Genomic DNA, 23,321 nt, shown 5'->3' with positions numbered 1-23,321 from the left:
AGCCGGATGACCATGGTCCTCAGGTGCCAACTGTGCACTTTCTGCACTGGACAGGATGGAAGATAATGCGAAAGTACTGGAGCCACTCTCAGCCATCCAACCAAACACCGTTCCAACATCTTGTGGCCTCACCATTCGTGCGGCGGTATTCGGGTATACCAAAGGACTTGTAACGTTCTGTCGCCTGCGTGCACCAGAGGAAGGTGCTATATTTGAGCACATAGCAGTTATAGAATGACCATGTCTTCTCCCTGAATCAGCTACACCACCTCCACCATCAGCAGCTACACCAGCACCACCATGGCCACGTCCACGTCCTCTATTTGATGCTCTCCTCATTTTTGAAGTGTTTTTTTCCAAACACTTCTTGCAAAGAGATGGCAGAAGAGTAGATTTATTTGTTTCCAACACTGCTAGATAACAGACAGCAGTCCAGAAAAAAATATTTCTTTGGTTCATAAATGACAACGATCTGGCTGATGCCAATTATTTATTTTCCATACTGCTAGAAAAGACAGTGGTGCAGAAAAATTATTTCTTTGCCATATAAATGGTAGTGAAATGGGTGATGCCAATTATTTTTTCGCAACACCACTAGAAAACACACAGCAGACCTGAAAAAATATTTCTGTGGCCTGTAAATGGCAACAAGCTGGCTGATGCCAATTATTTCTTTCCTAGACTACTAGAAAACACACAATGATTTATAAAAATTATTTATTTGGCCTAGAAATCGCAACGAGATTGTTGATGACAATTATTTGTTTCACAGACTACTAAAAAGCACACAGTAGTCCTGAAACTTATTTCTTTCACCTATGAAAGACAATGAGATGGCTGATGCCAATTTATTTCCCAGACTTCTATAAAACACACAACACTTTAGAAAAATGATTTATTTAGCCTAGAAATGGCCAAAACAGCATCCTGCAGCTGGGTATGTACTATGATACATGGAGACAGCAGAAGCCAAATGAAATAACATGTAGGGTAAAATTACCATCTAAAAATGTAAACATTTAGGAAAAAAAATATTAAAGGTGTCAGTGTCCTAAGCTTCTCAGGCTGTTTATTGTTAAATTTATATAGATATTTTGTGATGTGATGTATATTATAACACTTCTTTTTTTATTTGCAGACTTTGTGTCTGATTGGTCTCTGTTACATGAAGCATCAATTCATGGACGACAAGTAACATTAAACAAATTAATTAACCAGGTAATAAAATAATTGTCATCAGTGTGAGACTATCTACTGGGACCCTACAAATCACAACAGCAAAAGGCCTTTTTATATTTTCCTAAACTAAGCACCACTTGAATACAGTGTCTGGTGCTACGGCTATTGCAACTTGGCTAAAGTCTATGGTTCTCTGACGTGATTTTCGAAGAACATGAAAACACCCTGACATTTTCTATATTGATCACTGAGCCTGATAATAGGCTGACACTTAGCATTCTGCAGAGATCACTTTCAGCAGTCTCATTATCATCACAGGCAGAATTTCATGTCTGTCATACTTAAATGCTTCAGATCACCAAACAAATTTAAATATTAGACAAAGATAAAGATGCAAGTAAACACAAAATGCAGTTTTTAAAAGAAGGTCTTTATCAGTAAGGGAAAATTAAATCCAAAACGACATGGCCATGTGTGAAAAGTGATTGCTTCCCCCTATAAAACATAAATTACCGGGTTTTATCACATCTTTGGGAAACTGAGTTCAAATTCCGTAGCCACACACAGACCTGCTAACTACCATACCTGTTCTCAATCAAGAAATCACTTAAATAGGACATGCCTGACAAAGTGAAGTAGACTAACAGTTCCTCAAACGCTAGACATCATGTTGCTATCCAAAGAAATTCTGGATCAAAGGAGAAACAATGTATTTGAGATCTATCAGTCTGGAAAAGATTATAAAAAGGTTATAAAGCCATTTCTCAAGCTTTAGGACTCTAGCGAACCACAGTGAGAGCCATAATCCACAAATGGTGAAAACATGGTGAACCTTCCCAGGAGTGGCCATTCAACAAACGTTACTGCAAGAGCGCAGCGACGACTCATCTAAGAAGTCACAAAAGACCCTCTACAACATCAAAAGAACTGCAGGTTTTGCCTCAGTCAGTGTTTATGACTCCACCAAAAGAAAGAGACTGGGTAAAAATGGCCTGCATGACGTTCCAGGATGAAAACCACTGCTGAGCAATAAGAACGTTAAGGCTCGTCTCAGTTTTGCCAGAAAACATCTTGATGATCCCCAAGATGTTTAGGAGAATACTCTGTGGACTGAACAGACAAAAGTTGAACTTTTTGAAAGGTGTATGTCCCATTACATCTGGCGCAGAAGTAACATAGCATTTCAGAAAAGGAACATCATACCAACAGTAAAATATGATGGTAGTAGTGTGATGGTCTGGGGCTGTTTTGCTGTTTCAGGACAGAGAAGACTTGCTATGGTAAGTGGAACCATGAATTCTGCTGTCTACCAAAATATCCTGAAGGAGAATGCCTGGTCATCTGTTCATGACCTCAAGTTAAAGCGCATTTGGGTTATGCAGCAGAACAGTGATCTAAAACACATCAGCAAGTCCACCTCTGAATGACTAAAGCAAAACAAAATTAGGACTTTGGAGTCAAAATCCTCACCTTAAACTGATTGAGATGCTGTGGCATGACCTTAAAAAGGTGGTACATACTGTACTTGGAAACCCTCAAATGTTGCTGAATTACAACAATTCTGCAAAGAAGAGTGGGCCAACATTCCTTCAGGGCATTGTAAAAGACTTATCACTTATCACACTTGATTGCAGTTGTTGCTGCAAAGGGTGGCCCAACCAGTTATAAGGCTTAGGAGGCAATCACTTTTTCACACGGGGCCCTGTAGGCTTGGATATCGTTTTCCCTTAATAATAAAGACCTTCATTTAAAAACTGCATTTTGTAATTACTTGTGTTATCTTTGTCTAATATTTAGATTTGTTTGGTGATCTGAAACTTTTAAGTGTGACAAACATGCAAAAGAATAAGAAATCAGGAAGAGGCAAACACAACTGTATATAAGCCCTTGTAACAGCATTGTATCAGTGAAGTGGATGGAAGAACACTGCAAAATCTTGAACTGTGACTAAAAAACAAAAGCATTATAGTGTGAATAAATTGGATCGAAGGGAGAGTTAATATCAGGACCCCAACTTATCAAATATTAATGGATTATCTTAAAGGGAACCTAAATTAAACTCCGGCTATGCAATTAATGGGGTTGTCCAGAGTGAAATGGAAAGTCTACAGCCACTCTATGTGATTGCAGACTGCCTAATCTTGATGTGCCATGCATTGTCACGTGCAATGCGTACACTTTCTTGATTTTCCTGTATTCCCCATGCAGGTAGATAGGTATGTATGCAATTGACATACTTGGGGTCACGTGTTGGCTTGCTCTTCTCTTAATAGAAGAGAATTGACAGAAGCTAGATGAGACTAGGAAGCACGTGACTGCAAGCATGTGGTCAGGTGACAACGTACCCGCGCATGGAGCACAGGGGAATCTTAACAGTGTGTGCATAGCAAATTATCAAGATTTGGAAGGCTGCAGTCACATAGAGTACCTGCAGACTTATCATTTCACCATGGATAACCCCTTTAAAACCAGAAATGTTTTACTCTGAAACACTGCAGAATTTCAGAAGAAGCATACATATGAAAGCTAGATGGAGGCCAAGACCCTTGGACATCTAGCCCATAAGCCCGTCGCGCAGTGACTTCTCCTTGCCCCGTCTCTCCCTTTACACTCACATGTTACGCAAGGGGAGCTGGGTGGAGAATAGCCACAAAAGACCGGCCTCTTAGACTATTCACACGCACGGCATGGTCACTTTTTGACTTTTAAAAATATGTCTTCTCTAAAATGCAAATCGTCTCAGAGTAAAACAAATCTGGCTGAAATTATAGATCCAGTTTCTGACTTATGCTGCACGTGGTTCGGACAGCATGTATTAGCTGTTGTATTCCCTTTCATGGGGCTGTCTGGTCCAAATCAATAAGTCTGCAGTCAACCTGTGTGATTACAGACTTATGAATCCTTCCAGTGTGGGCACTGAGCGCTGCGAAGACATTCCTCAGCTTCTGAGTCAGGACCGGAGGGCATGTATGCGTTATACATAGTCCCGGTCAGGGCTCATTTAGTGACAAGAGAGAGAAACAGCCGCACTCAAAATAAGGGTCCCGTTACTCTAAACAACGCACCAGTGATCCCTACAACGATACGACCTGGTCAGAATCGCTGGTGCGTCGCTACATGATCACTGGTGAGCTCTCAAACAGGCAGACTCACCAGCAATCAGTTCCAATGAGGATGCTGGTAACCAGGGTAAATAGTGGGTAACTAAATGCATGCGTCCCTAGTTACCCGCTGTGTACCCTGGATACCAGCGTGCTTGCGCTGGGAGCTGGCATCCAAGGTAAACAGCGGGTAACTAAGAGCGTACGGCGCTTAGTTACCCGCTGTTTACCTTTGATACCAGCTCCCAGCGCGAGCACGCTGGTATCCAAGGTACACAGCGGGTAACTAAGGGACGCACGCGCTTAGTTACCCTCTGTTTACCTTGGATACCAGCTCCCAGCGTCTGCTTACAGCGCAGGGAGCTCGCTGATCGTTGGTCTCCCGCTGCCACGCGATGCATGCTGGCCAGTGGGAGACCAACGATCAAAAAATGGCCCAGGACATTACTGCACGATCAGCAATACCCGGCAGGGGGGGGGCGGTCGCTGATGCGTGCCACACACAGCGAGATCGCTGATGCGTCACAAAATCGGTGGCGCATCAGCGATCTCATTAGCGATCTTGCTTAGTGTGAAGTACCCCTTAGTCTTGTTTGGTCTTGCAGATAGTGCTAGAGTTTATTCAAAATTCACCACAGGGTAATACAAATAGAGTAATAATAAGGTACGAGGTTAATGAGGTATGAGGTAACGTTTCGACCCTGTTCCTGGTCTTTATCAAACCTCATTTAAATGCTAAGAAAAAGGACAAAGAGGTTGTATATCGAAAGCAGAAGTCCCAGCTGGGGCTTAAGGTTCTGTAGAGATGGCGCCTGCTGTGGTGGTGAGAATGCCCCATCTCTACAGAACCTTAAGCCCCAGCTGGGACTTCTGCTTTCGATATACAACCTCTTCGTCCTTTTTTCTTATCATTTAAATGAGGTTTGATAAAGACCCAAAACAGGGTTGAAACGTTACCTCATACCTCATTAACCTCGTACCTTATTATCACTCTATTTGTATTACCCTGTGGTGAATTTTGAATAAACTCTAGCACTATCTGCAAGAGCAAAGAAGACTTATTTTGAGTGCGGATGTTTCTCTTGTCATGATTTCTGAACTGAATCCAGGTTCAGCCAGCACTTGATTTTTCAATGGACTGCATGCCATTCATTCTTTTATTCAGGGCTCATCTGGTGGGCGTGGCCTCACTACACGCACACTTGTATAGAGTGAGGCCGAGCCCTCTAGTCAACCATGCCCACTGGACTACTGCATCACTAGTCAATGGGTGGCCTCACTCAATACAAGTGTATAGAGCAAGGCCGCGCCCACTAGTCAGGCTCTGGCCAGGGGTACGTATAAGGCCATGTTCACACGTTCAGTATTTGGTCAGTATTTTACCTCAGTATTTGTAAGCCAAAACCAGAAGTGGGTGAAAAATACAGAAGTGGTGACGGGTTTCTATCATTGTTTTGCTTACAAATACTGATGTAATATACTGATCAAATACTGAATATGTAAATGTGGCTTAAACCATACATATCCTCCGATCCCAGCTCAGAAACTAGTGAATCCTTGCAGTGTGCAGCTCACAGAGTGACTGTAGACTTAACGATTTAGACTGGACAACCCCTTCACCCCAAAGTCTGTTTTCACCTTCCCGAGCCGGCCAATTTTTTAAATTCTGACCACTCTCGGTTTATGAGGTCATAACTCTGGAACGCTTCAATGGATCCCACTGATTCTGAAACTGTTTTTTTTGTGACTTATTGTACTTCATGACAGTGGTAAAAAAAAAAATTGATATGACTTACATTTATTTGTGAAAAAATCGGAAATTTGGTAAACATTTCACAATTTTCAAAATTTTAAATTTTTATTCCCTTAAATCAGAGAGTCAAGTCACACAAAGAAGTTAATAAATAACATTTCCCACATGTCTACTTTACATCAGCACAATTTTTGAAATATATTTTTTTGTTAGTAAGTTATAAGGAGTAAAAGTTGACCAGCGATTTCTCATTTTTACACCAAAATTTGCCTATATGACAGAAAATACCCAAAAGTGACACCATTCTAAAAACTGCACCCATCAGCATGCTCAAAACAACATTCAATAATTTTATTAACCCTTCAGGCGCTAGAACAATGTGATTGCATCGCGTTGTCCTGATGGAAGCACCCAGGGAGCCCCCACCCTGCGCGATCTCCTTGATGTCACTGTCAGTATTGATAGTGACATCAGATGCCCGCAATTGGTGCTAGCCCCGATCATGGGCGTTGCTGCGGGGTATCGGCTCTCACATAGAGCTGACACCTGCACCCAGTCGCGGCAGTACTCAGAGTGAGGCCCCGCGATTGCGGTGCCGTATATGTATGGCACTTTGTGGGAACGCAACTCCCACAGCACCATACAGCGCATGTCATAAATGGGTTAAGTTTAAGACATCAATTTAAAAAGGTAGTATAAGTCTGGGTTTTCAAAAAAGAGCATGGACAGCACCTCCAAAAAATCATACATTTATTCAATGTCGCTAGGCAAAAATGTATATAACCGAACATGAGGTTCTTAGTCTAACATTTTGATAAGACTGTATGACGCCCACTGCCATGATGTCACGGTGTACCTCTCAGAGGGTCCTAACTTTTATTGCCTTAAAGGAGCAGCGTCGTGCGCTAACCACCGCCGCAGCGACAATGCACCAGCAGGGCTGGGTTCGCACTTGCATTTTCACATTCCATTTTTCTGTTCTATTTTAGGAACAAGAATACAAAATTTATACCCAACACGGATGTGCTATAATACTGGTGCAAACTGAAGCAGAGGGGCCCAGTGATTCCATCTACATCAGTAATGCAACAGATCCTTTATGGATATGGTTTCTGTTTGTTTCTAAAATGGAACAGAAAAAAAGAGAATGTTAAAACTTACAAGTGTGAACCCTGACGTTCCCCTTCAATTTACAGATTCTGTACCAGTTGAAGCTATAGAGTCAAATTAGGAATTGAGCAGAGTAACACTTCATGTTGTTATTATTTTCTTCTTTTTCAAAGGGACACAGCGTAAATCTGATCACAGCAGATCACGTGACTCCACTTCATGAAGCTTGCCTTGGGGGTCATCCTGGATGTGCTACCCTCCTGCTTAAACATGGAGCTAAGGTATACATCAATTCTCCAAAAGATGGTCTGTTCTACAATTAAAAATTAAAGCTACAGTAGGTACATGATGTTCTTGTAAATTTCCAATCTAAAACTAGCGATCACTGCTGACTTTCCATCTACATACAGTAGCGCTGTTCTAGAGAAACTCAATACTGCACTGTCATTGGAAATCACATATTATTTTTCAACTGCAGATAATGAACTGCTCATATACTGGACGCTCCCCTGAGAAATAGGTCTCTGCTAGTGGGCACAAAGATCAGGCTCCCACACAAAAAGGGTGGGTTTAACTAACGATCTTAATTTCATCAAGAGCTGCTTGAAGCCCACTCAATGACAGCTGTCAGGGGATGATTGAAAGGTCTCTATATATTTAATTTGTTGTCCCAACTTGCTAATTTTTGTCTGGAGAGGATAGCCAGCTTTGCATTAAAAATGACCAATTACTAGATTTTTTTGTAATTAAATTGAGCACCTCCTTCAATTATTGCTACCCCACCGATTCTCTTTTTCTTCTGCACCCCTCCATTCCAATCCATGCCCTCTGGTATTTAAGGTGCAAATCTTCACTTCAACCAACTAGGCGTATACTTCAGAACTTCTCTGTGGGCGCGACCAGGTTTCGATTGGTTAATGTCAGAGACGATAAAGAAACCACCAATTTTCAGCATTATTCCTGGGGGGGCATAACTTTAGAATAGAGGGGCGAAGTAGAAAAAAGAAAATATTTCCAGAATCAGTGGAGCAGTTGCAAATGGAGGAGTGCTCAGTTTAAATAAAATAAAAAATATCCAGTGAAAGGTTTCCTTAAAAATTTAAAAAAGAAATGGGTAAATTGTATAGAGGTCACGTTGTATGATTCACTTTATATGACACTTTCTGATTGTAGGTAAAGCAAAGTATGTGTAACGCCCAACGGTGGCGCATGTGGGTTTGTGGACCCATTGTGCCACAGGCCCGGGCTTGCCTACAAAGGGGCGTAGCTGAGCAGCTACCAGGTGTTCATTGGTGCTCCTGATGGTGGAGACTGAGTAGGCTGTAGGTAGCTACCAGGTAGCACTCGTAGGCAAAATCTGGTACTGCAGCTGGTTTGCTTACACTGGTAAGCCGGTCTAGGATGGTGGAACGGCGACTGGGTGCATATGGATTGGGGGACAATGTTCAGGCAATGGCTCATCACAAACAAAAGAATGAGGTTCAGGCCCTAGCCGATCTGGAACCAGGAGACGAGATTCATGCACTGGCTGCACTCGGATAGGGGAACAATGTTGAGACACTGGACCAAGGGACTTCGGATACAGGACTTGCCGCATCGGGAACAGGGGACTACATTCAGGCACTGGCCACACAGAAAACACCAAGAAAAAACCTGTATTTATGGAGTAAGGTAATGGCAAAATCTGAATACACAATATTATACACCACAACCTCTACATGCTAGATAAAGCAAGAAAAAAGGGGGAAAAAGAGTATCTTATGCCAAATAATTCAATTTATTCATCAACAAATATTTAAAATGTTATACACACTGCCAGTAAGTATCAGCTTGTGCGTTACCCTTGTACTTGGTACACTCTATGTCCATTGCGGCATTTGCACTGTTGGCACTTTATCGATGAACACACCAATGTTTACATGCTGGTAGTATGATTTGATGTACAATATTGTGGCCTGGCACTAGTTGCACTTTACTTTTATATATATGTATATACCACTGATTATATACTGCTATTACCACCCCACACTGTAATTAAGCTTACTACTATTCCTTTACATAGGTAAATAATTCCACGTAATTTTGTATGTTTTTTTTGCAGTAGAATAGCCCCTTTAGGCTGATATAGCCTCTGATCTTTGTGATATATATATACCTTGACTAATTTTATGTTTTGAATACAAATTGATCTCTACATACAATAAGGGTGTAATGAGGTACGAATAAGATCCAGTGGGTCACAAACCGAGACTGAGGCAGAAATCCCAAAAGAGTCTTTACTCTAAGTAGAACTTAGTATGTGGAAGAAACTGATTGAATACCCTTATACAGTACACTCACTCAGCCGGAGCTGAAATCACTATGCCAATCCAAGGTTCCCTGAAGAGTGTATTACACTGGGATTTGAAATAAATTTACCTATCAGAAAGGTCAATTCAGGTACTACTCACAGAACAGGTGCAAATCGAATGTAGTGATATCAAGAGACCTCCTGGAATGGCACACTAAGTATAACCTATACAAACCTACAATAACAATACATATAAATATAATACAAAGGTCCTTAAGTGCTTCAACTAGGGATACCCGGGTATCTATGACTATGGTACCTTTAACCTGAAGTGAGTCTCCTCTCAGACATATAGATTGCATAGGCTGCAGCCAGTCCCAAATCTTCAGCGTCAATCAGTTGCAGCAACACAAGGTTCCTCGTCTTACTGGGAGCCCAAACACCCAAACGCTGAGGACTTATAGTTCTGTAGCCTCAAGATGCCGTCTCTCCTTCTGTAGGCCTCACATATTCTCCTAGAAGCAATACACTTGTTTCTGTATAAAATGTCTGTCCAATATTGCTTCTCAGCTCATCACAACAGGGACTCCACAGAGCTCCACAGTCACACAGCTCTCAGGAACGCTCAGTCTTTGTTCCACAGCAAGGTTTCAGGCTCTCAAGATGAAGGGTTGCAGTACACAGTCTCTTACAGTGTTCAATCTCTGCTTCTCACAAGCTGCTCCACACACAGTGTGTCTCAGGGCAGCCTGTCTTCTCTTCTAGAAGCTTCCCTTACAGCTCTAGACAGTCGACTCTGGGCCCCACCCCCCAGCACACACAGACTCCAGGGTACTAGCAGCATGTGCTCTTAGCTGCAGCAGGCAAACACCACAGTGTCCTAGTGCTCTCCTGGTGTAATCACAGTTCACCCTCTTACAAGGGGCTTTTGCAATTTTGTGCTTTTATTGATGAATAAATTGAATTATTTGGCATAAGACACTGTTTTTTCCACTTTTTTCTTGCTTTATCTGGCATGTAGGGGTTGTGGTTTATAACACTGGCCACAGAGAGACCAGGGATTTGGGTTCAGGACACTGGCCCCACCAGGACCAGAGATTCACTTTCAGGAGACTGGCCGCACTGGGATCAAAGGACCTCACAACTCACTAGTCACACACGTTACTCACTAATGATTAAAGCAAACTTGTCACCTGTTTGGGCCGCTATAATATGCCTTTCAGGGCTTATCTACAGCATTCTATAATGCTGTAGATAAGCCCCCGGTCCGACCTGCAAGATAAGAAAAGTAGTTTTATTATACTGACCTGGGGGGCGGTCCGGTCTGATGGGTGTTGCAGCTCCGAGTCCAGTGCCTCCCCTTTTATTGCAACACCGTCCTCCTGCTTGTTTTATCACTCCCGGCATTGCACTTCTCCACAGGTGTACTTCTCTGCCTTGTTGAAGGCAGAGCAAAGTGCTGCAGTGCGCAGGCACTGGAAAAGGTCAGAGAGGCCCAGCGCCTGCGCACTGCAGTATTTTACGCTGCAGAGATGTACGCCTGCGCAGAAGCGCGATGCTGGGAGCAATGAAGCAAGCAGGAGGGCGGCATCACAAGAAAATGGGAGGTGCTGGACCTGCGACACCTATCAGACCGGACCGCCCCCGGGTGAATATAGTAAAACTTATTATTATTCTTATCTTTTAGGTCGGACCAGGAGCTTATTTACAACATTATAGAATGCTGTAGATAAGCCCTGAAAGGCAGTGGCCGCATCTTATAGCGACCAAAACTGGTGACAGGTTCCCTTTAAACTTGTTGCTTGGCAGCTCCCTAAGGGAGTCTTTTATGCAAGATGACTCCCAGCAATTTGAGACATCCACCGTACATTTATAGTATATGTGCATGCCGCATTAATGGAGCATGCCCAGAACCTGAGCCCGCTCTATACAGTGTGGCTGCCGAGTTTGACACTGTCATGATCCATGCTGGATCATGACAGATAAAATGCACTAGTAACCTTTTTTTTCCTTAAGCTGTGGTGCTTAAAAATAGTTTTGCCCCCGGTGGCCATTAGGTTCATTGCACTGCAGTGGTTTCAGTTCTAGTTTTGCCCCCCGGTGGCCGTTAGGGTCATTGCATTCTGGTTTCTTTAGTTTAGTGCATGTGATTATAAAGCAGGTGTGATTGCTCTGGCTCTGCTATAAAAGAGTGTCAGGTGTTGCAATCACTGTTGGTGATAGTGGTCATTTCCAACCATCCTTGGTGGAGGAAGGAGCTAGAGAGAGTTCCTTGCAGCACAGTCAGAGTCCTGGTGTGGAAGGAGTCACAGAGGGGATTTCCTTGCAGCTCTGACAGAGCTTGATGGCAGCTATTCAGGAGGAAAGCTGCATTCTGGTGGTGGACTCTGTTACTGGGAGCAAGAGCAACAGAGCAAAGCTAAGTGGTGTTTCCCTGTTTGTATTTTTCCCTGATGTGTATTAGTACAGCGGTGGGGCCAGTGCCTGCACCACCCAGCTCCCTAGCAAGGGATAGGTGTAGGGTGTGCTAGGGTGACAGGTTCCGGCTCGGCGACAGGTGAGGAGCCTGTATAGGGAACGTAAGGAGTGTGAGGGACACTGACTCAGGGGAGTGCAGGAAGTCTCCACGTCGCCGTTCCCTATCGCAGGGCCCACCGTTGTAACTGTTTCCCCTTCCCCCATGTCTTGTTGTTTTAGTACCGGCCTGCGGGTCGTGTCGCACAGGACAGTTACACGTGCCATGTCTTGTTGTTTCAGTTACCGGCCTGCGGGTCATGTCACACAGGACGGGTCCACGTGACAGACACCTGAGTTTAATAGCTGTAATGGGAATTACTCCTATTGCAGCAGTTTAACCTCTTAGATGATTCTGTCACTTGTGATAACTCCATTTAAGAGGATAGAAATGGGGGAAGATGTACCTTCTGACCTTCATTCGACCAATATAATGTAAAGGTACTGATGGCATTGTCATGGCAGGCAAAGGGCGTACTGAAAGCCCCAATGCTTAACATGTCGCTGGTCTTATCAGAAGGTGAAGTATTGCAGGGCCTTGTACAAATGATCAAGTAATCCTAGGTTTAAGTACTTGTAAGGCGGCTAGGGTGGTAGTCGTGGCAATGAGCTGTAGTGTTCCCACACCCTGGCGCCCCACAGATGAAATACACAGTCCCTTCTGTTGTGTGTGTGTGATGTGTGCAGCAGAGTACTAATTTCAGTTGTTGGAGTCCAGCTTCAGGTTTCCAGGTTCAATAAAACACTGCAGAATCACAGTCCTTTCCAAACAGTTCAACTTTGCTAATAACATTGGTATTCATCACTTTGGCAGCACAATTCACAAGGAGCTGAATATCCTGCACTTTCCCTGCCTTCCGGGCAGACTCCATTCTTATTGTAATCCTTCTCTATTTTCTCCCAGCAATCTCTGCCATATCTTTGGACAACCCGTGTCCCGTCCATGCCTTCCTTTAACCTGCCATCCGGGCAGCCTTTTTTGGGCAGTCCATGTCACATCTGTACTTAATAATAATAATAATAATAATCTTTATTTTTATATAGCGCTTACATATTCCGCAGCGCTTTACACTTATACATATTCCGCAGCACTTTCCATGTCACCAGCTCCCTGTCAACCCCTCGTCCGGTTCCATTAGGGAAAGGTGCTGGGAACTCCATCTCAGCTGCTCTCACCTTGGTTTTAGACCCCGAATCCTTCTTGGGGATGATTCCATTGAGCTGTTGCCCATTTGCACTAATCTACGCTTGTGGTCCCTTACTGCTGTAGCAGACTTATCCCCACAGCTGTCTATCGTCTGAGTCACTACTCCTCACATCTCGCCCCGGGTGGGCTGCCTGGGCTTCTGGCTCTAATCAGGAAGTATCTTGAGTATACTTAGCTGTTCTGTGCTGTTCCTCCCATTTAGTAAACCCCTGTGCTGCCTATACTCTATTACCACTCTATGCTATTCTATCCCTTAACTCTATAGTGCCCCCCACTACTTTAACCCATATGGCTCTATGCTGTCGAAGATCTTATCTTAACCCTAATTCTATGCAGGACACATTATGTACACAATACACACATAGTACATTTGCATTACAGTACATAAGATCACAGTATGTAAACATTAATAATCCAGGAGGTGCCGCATGCGATCCTGCGAACAGTGACCAAGAGAGAGACGCCGCGTGAGGTTCCCCGCTACCTCCTTACATACTTTAAGTACCTTAGTGGGACCAATACATTTAAAAAAAAAAAATGAAAAACTAAACATTTGAAAATGAAAAAATATATCAAGGAAATCTTATATCCCCTTTTCCCATAACATAAATAGTAAGAAAATATATAAAAAATAACAGATTTAGCATTGCTGCAAGAGTGTCAGTCAGAAGTAATAAAGTAGCTTATTTATCCTATACAGTGAACACTAAAATGGAAACAAAAACAAAATGGCAGAATCACTGTTTTTAGATCTTTGCCTCCCCCCAAAAAATGAATTAAAAAGAGATCAGAAAGTTGTATGGATTATAAAATGATGATGTAAAACAGCTCATACTGAAAAAATGAAAGCCCTGATGCAACTCTACCAACTGAAAAATTGAAATAAAAGTTACAGCTGTTAGAAGGTGACAAACTCGAAAGCGAAGAAGGGCCCACTAGGACCCCATCACCCAAGGGCAAGCATAAACCTGGAGCAGACCTAAGGCACAGTTTTAATTTCAACATATGTGAATTGTTTTCTTTATTCATCTTCCTTGTGTGTTATACGGCTTGCAGCAAAGTTCTTGTTCTTTAAATGGTTTTCACACTGATACAGCCATGATCTCACATTGGTACAGGGCAGTACATGGTGCACATACAGTCATTGCTCCAATGAAGCAGCTTCGAAACATATCCATTTATTTATTTCATTTTTTTGCTATTTCTTGGATATTTACCCTTTAAAAGACATTTGAAAGAAATTAGTGATGAGTCAACGTGTTCGAATAAGGTGTTATCTGAGTGTGGGGCCCCTGAGGCTCGGTCGCCACAGACGTACTGCACCTTCTCCTAAGGTGTAGTGCCCCACCATACAGGATAGTTCAGTAGGGCCACATAGCAGCTTCAGGCTGGGGGTAGCAGAGCACCCTTCGTGGAACCCTGCTTCGTAACACGAGATGTGCTGGGAGGTGGGTGGAGTTAGTATAAAAGAAGGGGAAAGTGTAGGATTGAGAGTCAGAATCAGATGAGGATGAGACCAGTCGAAGGTTGAGTCTGCAGTAGAGGGCATGCGGAGTAGGAGAGGACAGTCACTCGGTGATGAGTGAAGATCCCTGGGAGAAGGGATGGAGGAAGGAGTGCTGCAACTGCCTCAGTGACCTGAGCCAGCTGGCACGGAAAGGAAAGGAAGGAGAAGAGACTTAGACCTTAAACTGCAGTTTACATAAGAAAGAAGGATAAGCACGGAACGAAGGAGAAGAGAACAGAGAGGAGTTGTGGGTTGAGAGAGTACCCTGCCTATAGGTTCTCAGCGCAAGGCCGGGCCTGGTCCCCGAGGTTGTATGAACACTTATGGTTCTGCAGCAGACACCGGTGGAGTAGATGGCTGTAAATGCACTACTCCCATCAAAGACTTGGGACACAACAGCAATTAGATAGTGAGCCAGGACTCCGGAGTGAGGAGTCCCAGAAAGAGGCTACAGCTGTCTGTCATACAAGTAGAGACTAGGAACATCTAGAGAGAAGCATTCCAGGGTAACTAAGTACTGGAGTGCTTCGCCCTCAAAGGCGCATTGGAGGAGTCATTCAGAAAGGTACATGTTGGCGGAATGTTGGTGGAGAGGATCCTATCTTGTCTGGAGGTTGGCCGAGTCTCTAACCCGGAGGACATGGCGCGGAGGCAGGTGCAGGGGTGCACTACGGACTGAGAGTAATGCCTTGGAACTACAACCTCTGGTGTCCTCCATTCATTCTGTGCCGACACACTCAGCCCTGCTACATCTGGGCACCAGCGCCTACACTGCCCTGGGACTCCAGCTCCACCTGTGGGGAGCTTTACCATCTATGCTGCACACACCATCAGTCCCAGCGGATCTGCATGCAGCGTTGGCTTAACATCTTACTTGCCAAACACCACGAGTGGCGTCACGAACTATTCCTATAAGCTGTAACATAAATCCCGCCATTTTATTGGGCGCCCAGGGCCACGGACCGGGTCACCGCCACCGCAGCACGTTTCCCCTGACACCGGCCTGGTACCGAGTACCCCACAGCCCTGGGACGGGGGCGACCCTTGAGCATGCTCGAGTGTTAAGAGTGTTAGAGTGTCTTTGGCGTGCTCGATTACCATGTTCGAGTCCCTGCAGCTGCATGTCTCGTGACTGTTCAACAGCCGCCACACCTGCAGGGATTACCTAACAAACAGGCAATCTCGGCATGTGGTGCGCCTGTTAAAGATCCGCGAGACATGCATCCGCAGGGACACGAACTTGGTAATCAAGCATACCGAAGACACTCGGTTAGCACTCGAGTGTGCTTGGATAACTTCTTTTCTAGTTCACTCATCAATACAGAAATGTAATTTTCTACAAATCAATTAGATCCAATGCTAAGAAATGTTCATGGTGGCTAATCAAACTGTTGCCTGACATATTGAGATCTGTGCTTACTTCTCTTCCAGGTCAATATCCCTAACATTGACTGGAAGACGCCAATATTTAACGCCTGTGTCAGCGGTAATGTGTCTTGTGTGAATCTGCTCTTACAGCACGGGGCCAGTCCGCACGCAGCATGTGATGTGGCATCTCCAATTCATGAGGCATGTAAGGGAGGTAAGTAGTCATGTGATGTCAATAGGAGTCTACAAGTATTTATTCTATATATGCAAAGTAAACTGTGTCAGAGTTTGATAAGAGTGTGATTAGCATAATTGACTTGATTATCTCGGATGAGAGAAAATACGGTGGTGTGAACGTGGCCTTACCCTGATCCACTTTTTTTTTCTTCTCTACCATGTTCACTATATGCTAAAATTGCCCTGATTATCCAAGTCAGTACAATTAGACAGATACCAAACAAGTATAGTGGGTTTTTTTATTTAAGTGGTTAAAAAAACATTCAGAAATTTGTTAAAAAAAAAAAAAGTAAGGTTACATGGGTTGCCATTTTCCATGACCCGTAATGGTTTAAATTTTTGTGATATTTGGCTGTATGACAATTTCTTTTTGTGCCCTGAGCAGACATATTACTAATACCATTTTGGGGTAGATATGATGTTTTGAACGCCTCTTAACACATTTTATAGTTGCAGCACCCAAAAAAAAACCTTAATTCTGGTATTTCAATTTTTTTTCTAATTATGCCATTTACTGATTGGATTATTTCATTTTATATTTTGATAGATGGGACTTTTAAGAACACAGAGATATCAAACATACTGTAGCAGTGAACTAGCACTGCTATTTATAGCGAAAATCTCGGTCTCCTTTGAACGGCAGCTAACCACTTGCTTTTACAGAAGAATAATCATAAAAAGCATGGGGTCTTCAGCAGACACCGGGGCCCCGGCTATCATGGAAACCCATCGGTGCCTCACCATCACATTATGGGCACGCCGATGGGCACATGCAATGATGTGCCCCCTACCGACGTGTGTTAAATGCCGCTGTCAGACATTGACAGCGTCATTTAACAGGATAATAGGTCCACCTGTGGCTGATAGAGGCAGATGATGGCTTTTTAAGTCTGCCATCATAACACGGGAAAGATGTGGGCTTGGCGTGCGAGCCTGCATCAAAGTCAGGATCACGGCATATGGCGTAAATGTATGTTATATGTCGCCAAAGGGTTAAACATGGACAACACACAGATCACACACAGATGCTATGTCCGTAATTTTTATGGACCCCTAGTCTTCTAAAGGTAATTTTGATCCATGACTTGGATCAAAAATGGATATCTTCATGATTTTTGTGTACACAAGGGCTGCGAAAACACAAACATGTGAACAGCTACATACACTATAATGTAGACTTTTGATCATTGGAAAAAAAAAAAGAACACGTATGTGACTCAGGGACATGTGAATGAGACCTTAAACATGGGAGGATTGACCCCCTGGGCATTAGGGCCTCACTGTCAGTTACCATATTCTTTATGGATTGGAAAAGCCAAAACAAGGCTCTGTCTTTGCCTTTTTTAGATTGCATCTGACGCGTCCCGGGGGCCGTGGGGTACTCGGTACCGGGCCATTGAATTCAATGGGGATGGTGTCACAGTGGCCGCGACCCGGTCCGTGGCCCCAGGCAGTCAGATGACAAGTTTTGTTGATTGTTGAGTTAGAGTTATTGGAGTGTAGTAAAGATGAGAATAAGGGTTTATAGTTGAATACGTGACGCCACCTGTGGTATTCTGGTCAGAGGCGACCAGTGCTGCGGTGTTGTTCTCCTGAGACAGTTGGTGTGACGCAGCTGAGGTGACAATGGCTCTCCACAGGTAGAGCAATAGTCCCAGGGCTGTTGAGAGTTATTTTCAGGGGTGATGTTGACAAGCGTAGTGGAGGATGGAGCAGTGCTGAGTGTTGGATGTAGAAAGGAGACAAGGACTCAGTTGAATGCAGTTCAAAAGGGCTTTACTCCTGACAGGAGCTGCCCGCAATACGTCCTTCCACTTGCTCTTCCCCTGAGGGAACTCTCTCAACTCACTTCAAATCTCCCACTCTTTCTCTAAGCTCCGCCCACTCGCTATCACTCATTGGCTGCTCTAAATCACTCCACTTTCTAAGCTCCTCCCCTTCCACCTACCTTCCCCACTAACCCCCCAACACCCTTTCCTAGCCAGTCTGGGATGAGGCCATCTGTCCGCAGTCTCCAATATCATGTCCACTCTCTATCTGAAACTCAACCTCTCCAAAACTGAACTTCTTCTGCTCCCGCCGTCTACTAACCTCCCTAAATCTGACATTTCTCTCTCCGTGAGTGGCACCACAATAACACCCTGGCTGCAGGCGTGCTGTCTTGGTGTTATGTTTGACACTAATCTCTCCTTCACATCCCATATACAATCTCTTGCCCGCTCTTGCCGCTTACACCTAAAGAACATCTCTAGAATCCGCCCTTTTCTCACCATGGAAACGACAAAAACCCTCACTGTAGCATTGATCCACTCCCGGCTGAATTACTGCAACGCTTTATTAATTGGCCTCCCCGTCTCTCCAGTCCATACTTAATGCAGCAGCCAGGGTTGTCCATCTGGCTAATCGGTACTCGGACGTGTCCGCTCTTCGTCAGTCATTACACTGGCTGCTCATTCATTTTAGGATCCAATTCAAAGTACTTGTTTTCACCCACAAAGCTCTCCACGGTGCGGCACCCCCCTACATCTCCTCCCTCATTTCTGTCTATCGGCCTAGCCGATCGCTGCGCTCTGCAAACAACTTTCGACTAACCTCTGCACTAATCCGTACCTCCCACTCCCGACTCCAAGACTTCTCCCGTGCTGCTCCTATCCTCTGGAATGCTCTACCCCAAGAAATTAGGACTAACCACAATTTGCACAGTTTTAGGCGCTCCCTCAAAACACATTTGTTCAGAGCGGCCTATCACGTTCACTAATCAAAGTCATTCTATGTGTAAGGGTGCGTGTGTAGCCCATTCACTATCTCCATCCATCTTTCACTCCCTCAAGATGGCTGGACCATCATTATAAATACACCATTGTAAATACACCCCTGTACTCTGTATCTCCCCCACCTCATTGTAGATTGTAAGCTCTCACGAGCAAGGTCATCTTATTTCGTCTTATTTTGCTTTAATTGTTGTATTGCTAATGTTGTTACTTATGAATTGTGTTTTGAAACTGTTAAACTGTAAAGCGCTGTGGAATATGTTGGCGCTATATAAATAAAGATTATTGTTATTATCCTCCCGAAGGGTACACCTGGATGCCCTGACTAACTAGTGTGTGTGCTGGGTGCAGTGTTAGGACTGTGGTAAAGTGTCCCCACCTTACCCGGTCGTGAGATACCACACCTCTGAATGAGGTGCAGTACCTCTGTGGCTACTGGACCCGCAGGGGCACCACATTCCCCCCGTTAAACCCAGCACATCTGCGGGCTGAAAATAAAGCACAAGATGTTACAAAAGAACATACAAAACATTTTTAAAGCATTACTACCGGTAGATAACAATATAGTCTAAAACTTCTTCTCCAGAGAGAGGTGCTTTTGCTTTTAACGTTACCTAGAATAACTTTTTGTAACTTTATTCATGCTACCTATAACTCAAAGGGCTAACTGGTGGCAACCGCCAACTATGGTTCGCCACCTGGTTCAAATTTTTATTTAAAAACTTCACATTTTTATTCTCTCTTTTCTGTTTAATAATAATACTATCTTTGCAATTCATTCTATACTAAGATACTTCTAACTCTATCTTTAATAAATACTATCAATATATAAATACTAGCAACATTTTATCATAAATCCAACAGAATTCTTGGTAACTCCTGCTGGGGTATCTTGAAGTGTCCTTTTGCTGGTGGAGGACCCGCTCTAAACCTCCAACGGTGGTCCTGGGTGGACTGCAGGACATAGACAGTCTTCCACTTCCAGACCCAGTTCTCGGTCACACCCGCGGGTTTTTGTTCAGGTCTGAGGTAGTCCTTTTATCAAAGGTTCTAGTAAAACCAAGAGAGAGCACCTGAAGAGGTGCAAACTATTTACAAAACGTTTGAGACCACTTCCAGTTCGAGATCTCTCAGTTTCTGGTTGCAACTGAACTGATGTCCAACTGGGGCAGAACTGTAAACATGAAAAATCAATGTGGCACAGCGGTGCTTATACCCTCCTGAGTAACTATTCAGTACTTTAAGTGAACTTTTCAATTGCAATCACCCCCTGGGGTGATGGAAGCCTTATAACCTTTTTGCTTCCAGGGTAAGTGATCTGGATGGCCACTTATAGGCGGCCTGATATGTTGAGCCCCTCCTGGTGTGGCTGGTTTGGTGCTTGCTGTGGTGGGGGCAATAGCAGCCTGGGGTGTAGCTGCTCCAGATGCAGGGGCTAGAGTTGTTATCTTCCCTCCAGGATAGATTGTGGTAACCGGCCTGGGTATCTCTGCTGCCTCTGCTGCCACCTTATTGGCTGCCTCCTGCTGGTCATTTGCGGTGGCCAGTTCTGGTGGGATTCTCCTAACATTGAGGGTGTACCAGCCTCATGGCCCCAGATGCCGGGTGAAGGAAACCAGGTTGCCTGGTGTCAGATTGCGGCCTGGATGTCCCTTTATTAGGTGGGCCTCCACATCACGGCGATTAACGAAGAGGTCTGAGGAGCCCCTGGTATCGGAGACAAACCCATAACCCTGGTTATTGTCAAACTCCAGGATCTTACCCCAGCCCACTCATTCCGGGTCTTTGATTGTAACACTTCGGGTCCACCTCTTAATCTGGAGGTCTTTTTCCTCCAGGGCCAGATGCTGTCTCCTCCTCTCCTCTCGCTCTTTAGCATACTGGTGTAGCTGTTGGGTACAAAAGTCATCTGCCTCCTGCACAGGCTCGTCACCACCTGCTGGTGGTATGGGGGCTGGTTTTGTTGTTTTCTCCCCTGGTGACACTTTCCGGTCCCAGGCCAGATCTAACACCACCTGGCCAGACTTCAGGGGTGATGGGGACCTAACCGGGCCTAGTAGGGCCTCCCAGGACACAAGGGCGCCAGCGGTACCTGATGTTGCTGCACAGCTGGTATCCTCCTTAGACTCCGGTGGCAGGGACGCTGAAGCGGCAGTCGGTTCCAAGATGGAGGGTGCAAGCGGGCCGCTTCCTGGAACTGGCGCAGAGCCTTCCCGGTTGGCAGTGGTGACCTCCAGTGTCATTGCGGTCACTGGTTCTGGATCTGGTGGTGGTGGAGTGCTGGCATCGGGTACCGGTGTCAGTGGTACGCTGGGGCCAGACCTCTCCTGGGCTTGCTGCTTCACTAGCTCCAACTGAGCCTGGCGGTCCCGCAGATCTAGGTGTAGGCAGCGGATCTCTTGCTCCAGCTGGGCCACATTCAACTCCTCCTCTGGGCCGGAGCCGAGCACCGCAGGGCTGGGCGAAGGATGACATGCTTCCCCATGCTCCTCTGGTTGCTCTTTCTTCATCATGGCTGCCTGGTGTTCTGATTCTTCCGTCAAGGTTTTTCCTGCCGCTGAGCTTCTCTCCTCCCCTTTGGGGCAGCGTCGCTTCCCTTTTCCACCATGCCAGGCTAGGGCTCGCAATCCCCTGGGCGTTGGTCATGACGCAGTCACATAATAATACAGGCAGGGGGACTTAACGGTTTTTCATGCTCTTCCTTGAGTGTCACCTGTGATGACACGCCCCTCTTCACCGCTCTGGCTGCCTTTTTTAGAGTCCAAATCACAGTTCAATAAATCCGTTCTTTTACACATTTTGGGCATTTTTATTTCTCAAATCCATCAAATCTTCGGCACACAGGACCCGGTGACACCGGGCTTTGTTTATCCTGTTCGTGACGCCAAAATTGACGCGCCATGGGGGCCTTGGGGTACTCGGTACCGGGCCCGTCAACTTCAATGGGGGACGGTGTCAAAGTGGCCGCGACCCGGTCCGTGGCCCCAGGTGGTCAGATAACAAGTTTTGTTGATTGCTGAGTTAGAGTTATTGGAGTGTAGTAAAGATGAGAATAAGGGTTAATAGTTGAATACATGACGCCACCTGTGGTATTCTGGTCAGAGGCGACCAGCGCTGCGGTGTTGTTCTCCTGAGACGGTTGGTGTGACGCAGCTGAGGTGACAATGGCTCTCCACAGGTAGAGCAATAGTCCCAGGGCTGTTGAGAGTTATTTTCAGGGGTGATGTTGACAAGAGGAGTGGAGGATGTAGCAGTGCTGAGTGTTGGCTGTAGAAAGGAGACAAGGACTCAGTTGAATGCAGTTCAAAAGGGCTTTACTCACTGTCTGGTGCACACAGATGCCCACTTCGGTGCTGAGTCCTCCTGGTCAGGTGTCCCGTAAACTCCTGGGTAGATGAGTACACCCCTCCAACACTCCCTGTCAGTATATTCCTTCCTAGGCCATCTCACTGTGCTGGTTTCCAATCTCCTACCCAGCACCTTCACAGTCAGTGTCCCAGGCTAGCTGCCGCGGATCCTGTCAGAATTCGTCACTCAGGCGGCTTCTTGATCCTATGTGGCTGCCTTTCTGGGAAGGTAACTGTGGGATTTGCTTTGGCCCATACAGCAACCACAACTGTCAGCTTGCTAATTAAGTTCGTTGTTCACTTCGCTAGGCTAGGGGGCTAGGGGCTGAGACCCTCCTGCGACCTAATTTCTTCCCCCACCTGATGGCTATCAGGGTGGGACTCTAGAAATCTCACTCCTTCCTTCAGTGAGCTTCCCTTCAAAGCCAATCCATCCAGCAGCTGCCCACAATACGTCCTTCCACTTGCTCTTCCCCTGAGGGAACTCTCTCAACTCACTTCAAATCTCCCACTCTTTCTCTAAGCTCCACCCACTCGCTATCACTCATTGGCTGCTCTAAATCATTCCACTTTCTAAGCTCCTCCCCTTCCATCTACCTTCCCAACTAACCCCCCAACACCCTTTCCTAGTCAGTCTGGGATGAGGCCATCCTCCCAAAGGGTACAGCCGGATGCCCTGACTAACTAGTGTGTGTGTTGGGTGCAGTGTTAGGAGTGTGGTAAAGTGTCCCCACCTTACCCGGTCGTGAGATACCACACCTCTGGATGAGGTGCAGTACCTCTGTGGCTACTGGACCTGCAGGGGCGCCACACAACACTATGAAGGGATTTAGTAAGACTTTTGTGTTTCACACGTCAATCATAAACCAAGGCCCTCCAATGTACATTGTGACAAATTTATTGAGGTGCGTACCTCCTAAGTAATTTGGTGCATGTT

General features: G+C 45.1%; 1 protein-coding gene across 2 annotated transcripts in view; it reads left to right on the top strand.

Annotated features, from left to right (window-relative positions):
- The window catches only part of ASB9 (ankyrin repeat and SOCS box containing 9), a 55,117-nt gene that overhangs the window by 17,834 nt on the left and 13,962 nt on the right, over nt 1-23,321 (top strand). For both annotated transcript variants that reach the window (XM_073565245.1, XM_073565242.1), the window contains exons 3-5: nt 1,139-1,218; nt 7,317-7,424; nt 16,093-16,243. In XM_073565245.1, the coding sequence (XP_073421346.1) occupies nt 1,139-1,218; nt 7,317-7,424; nt 16,093-16,243 (339 nt within the window). The remainder of the gene's footprint in view (nt 1-1,138; nt 1,219-7,316; nt 7,425-16,092; nt 16,244-23,321) is intronic.

Source organism: Dendrobates tinctorius, unplaced genomic scaffold (genome assembly GCF_039654945.1).
Source record: "Dendrobates tinctorius isolate UK_male_01 unplaced genomic scaffold, ASM3965494v1 ptg000016l, whole genome shotgun sequence".
NCBI lineage: Eukaryota > Metazoa > Chordata > Amphibia > Anura > Dendrobatidae > Dendrobates > Dendrobates tinctorius.
This window is presented reverse-complemented; position numbering and strand designations above follow the sequence as displayed.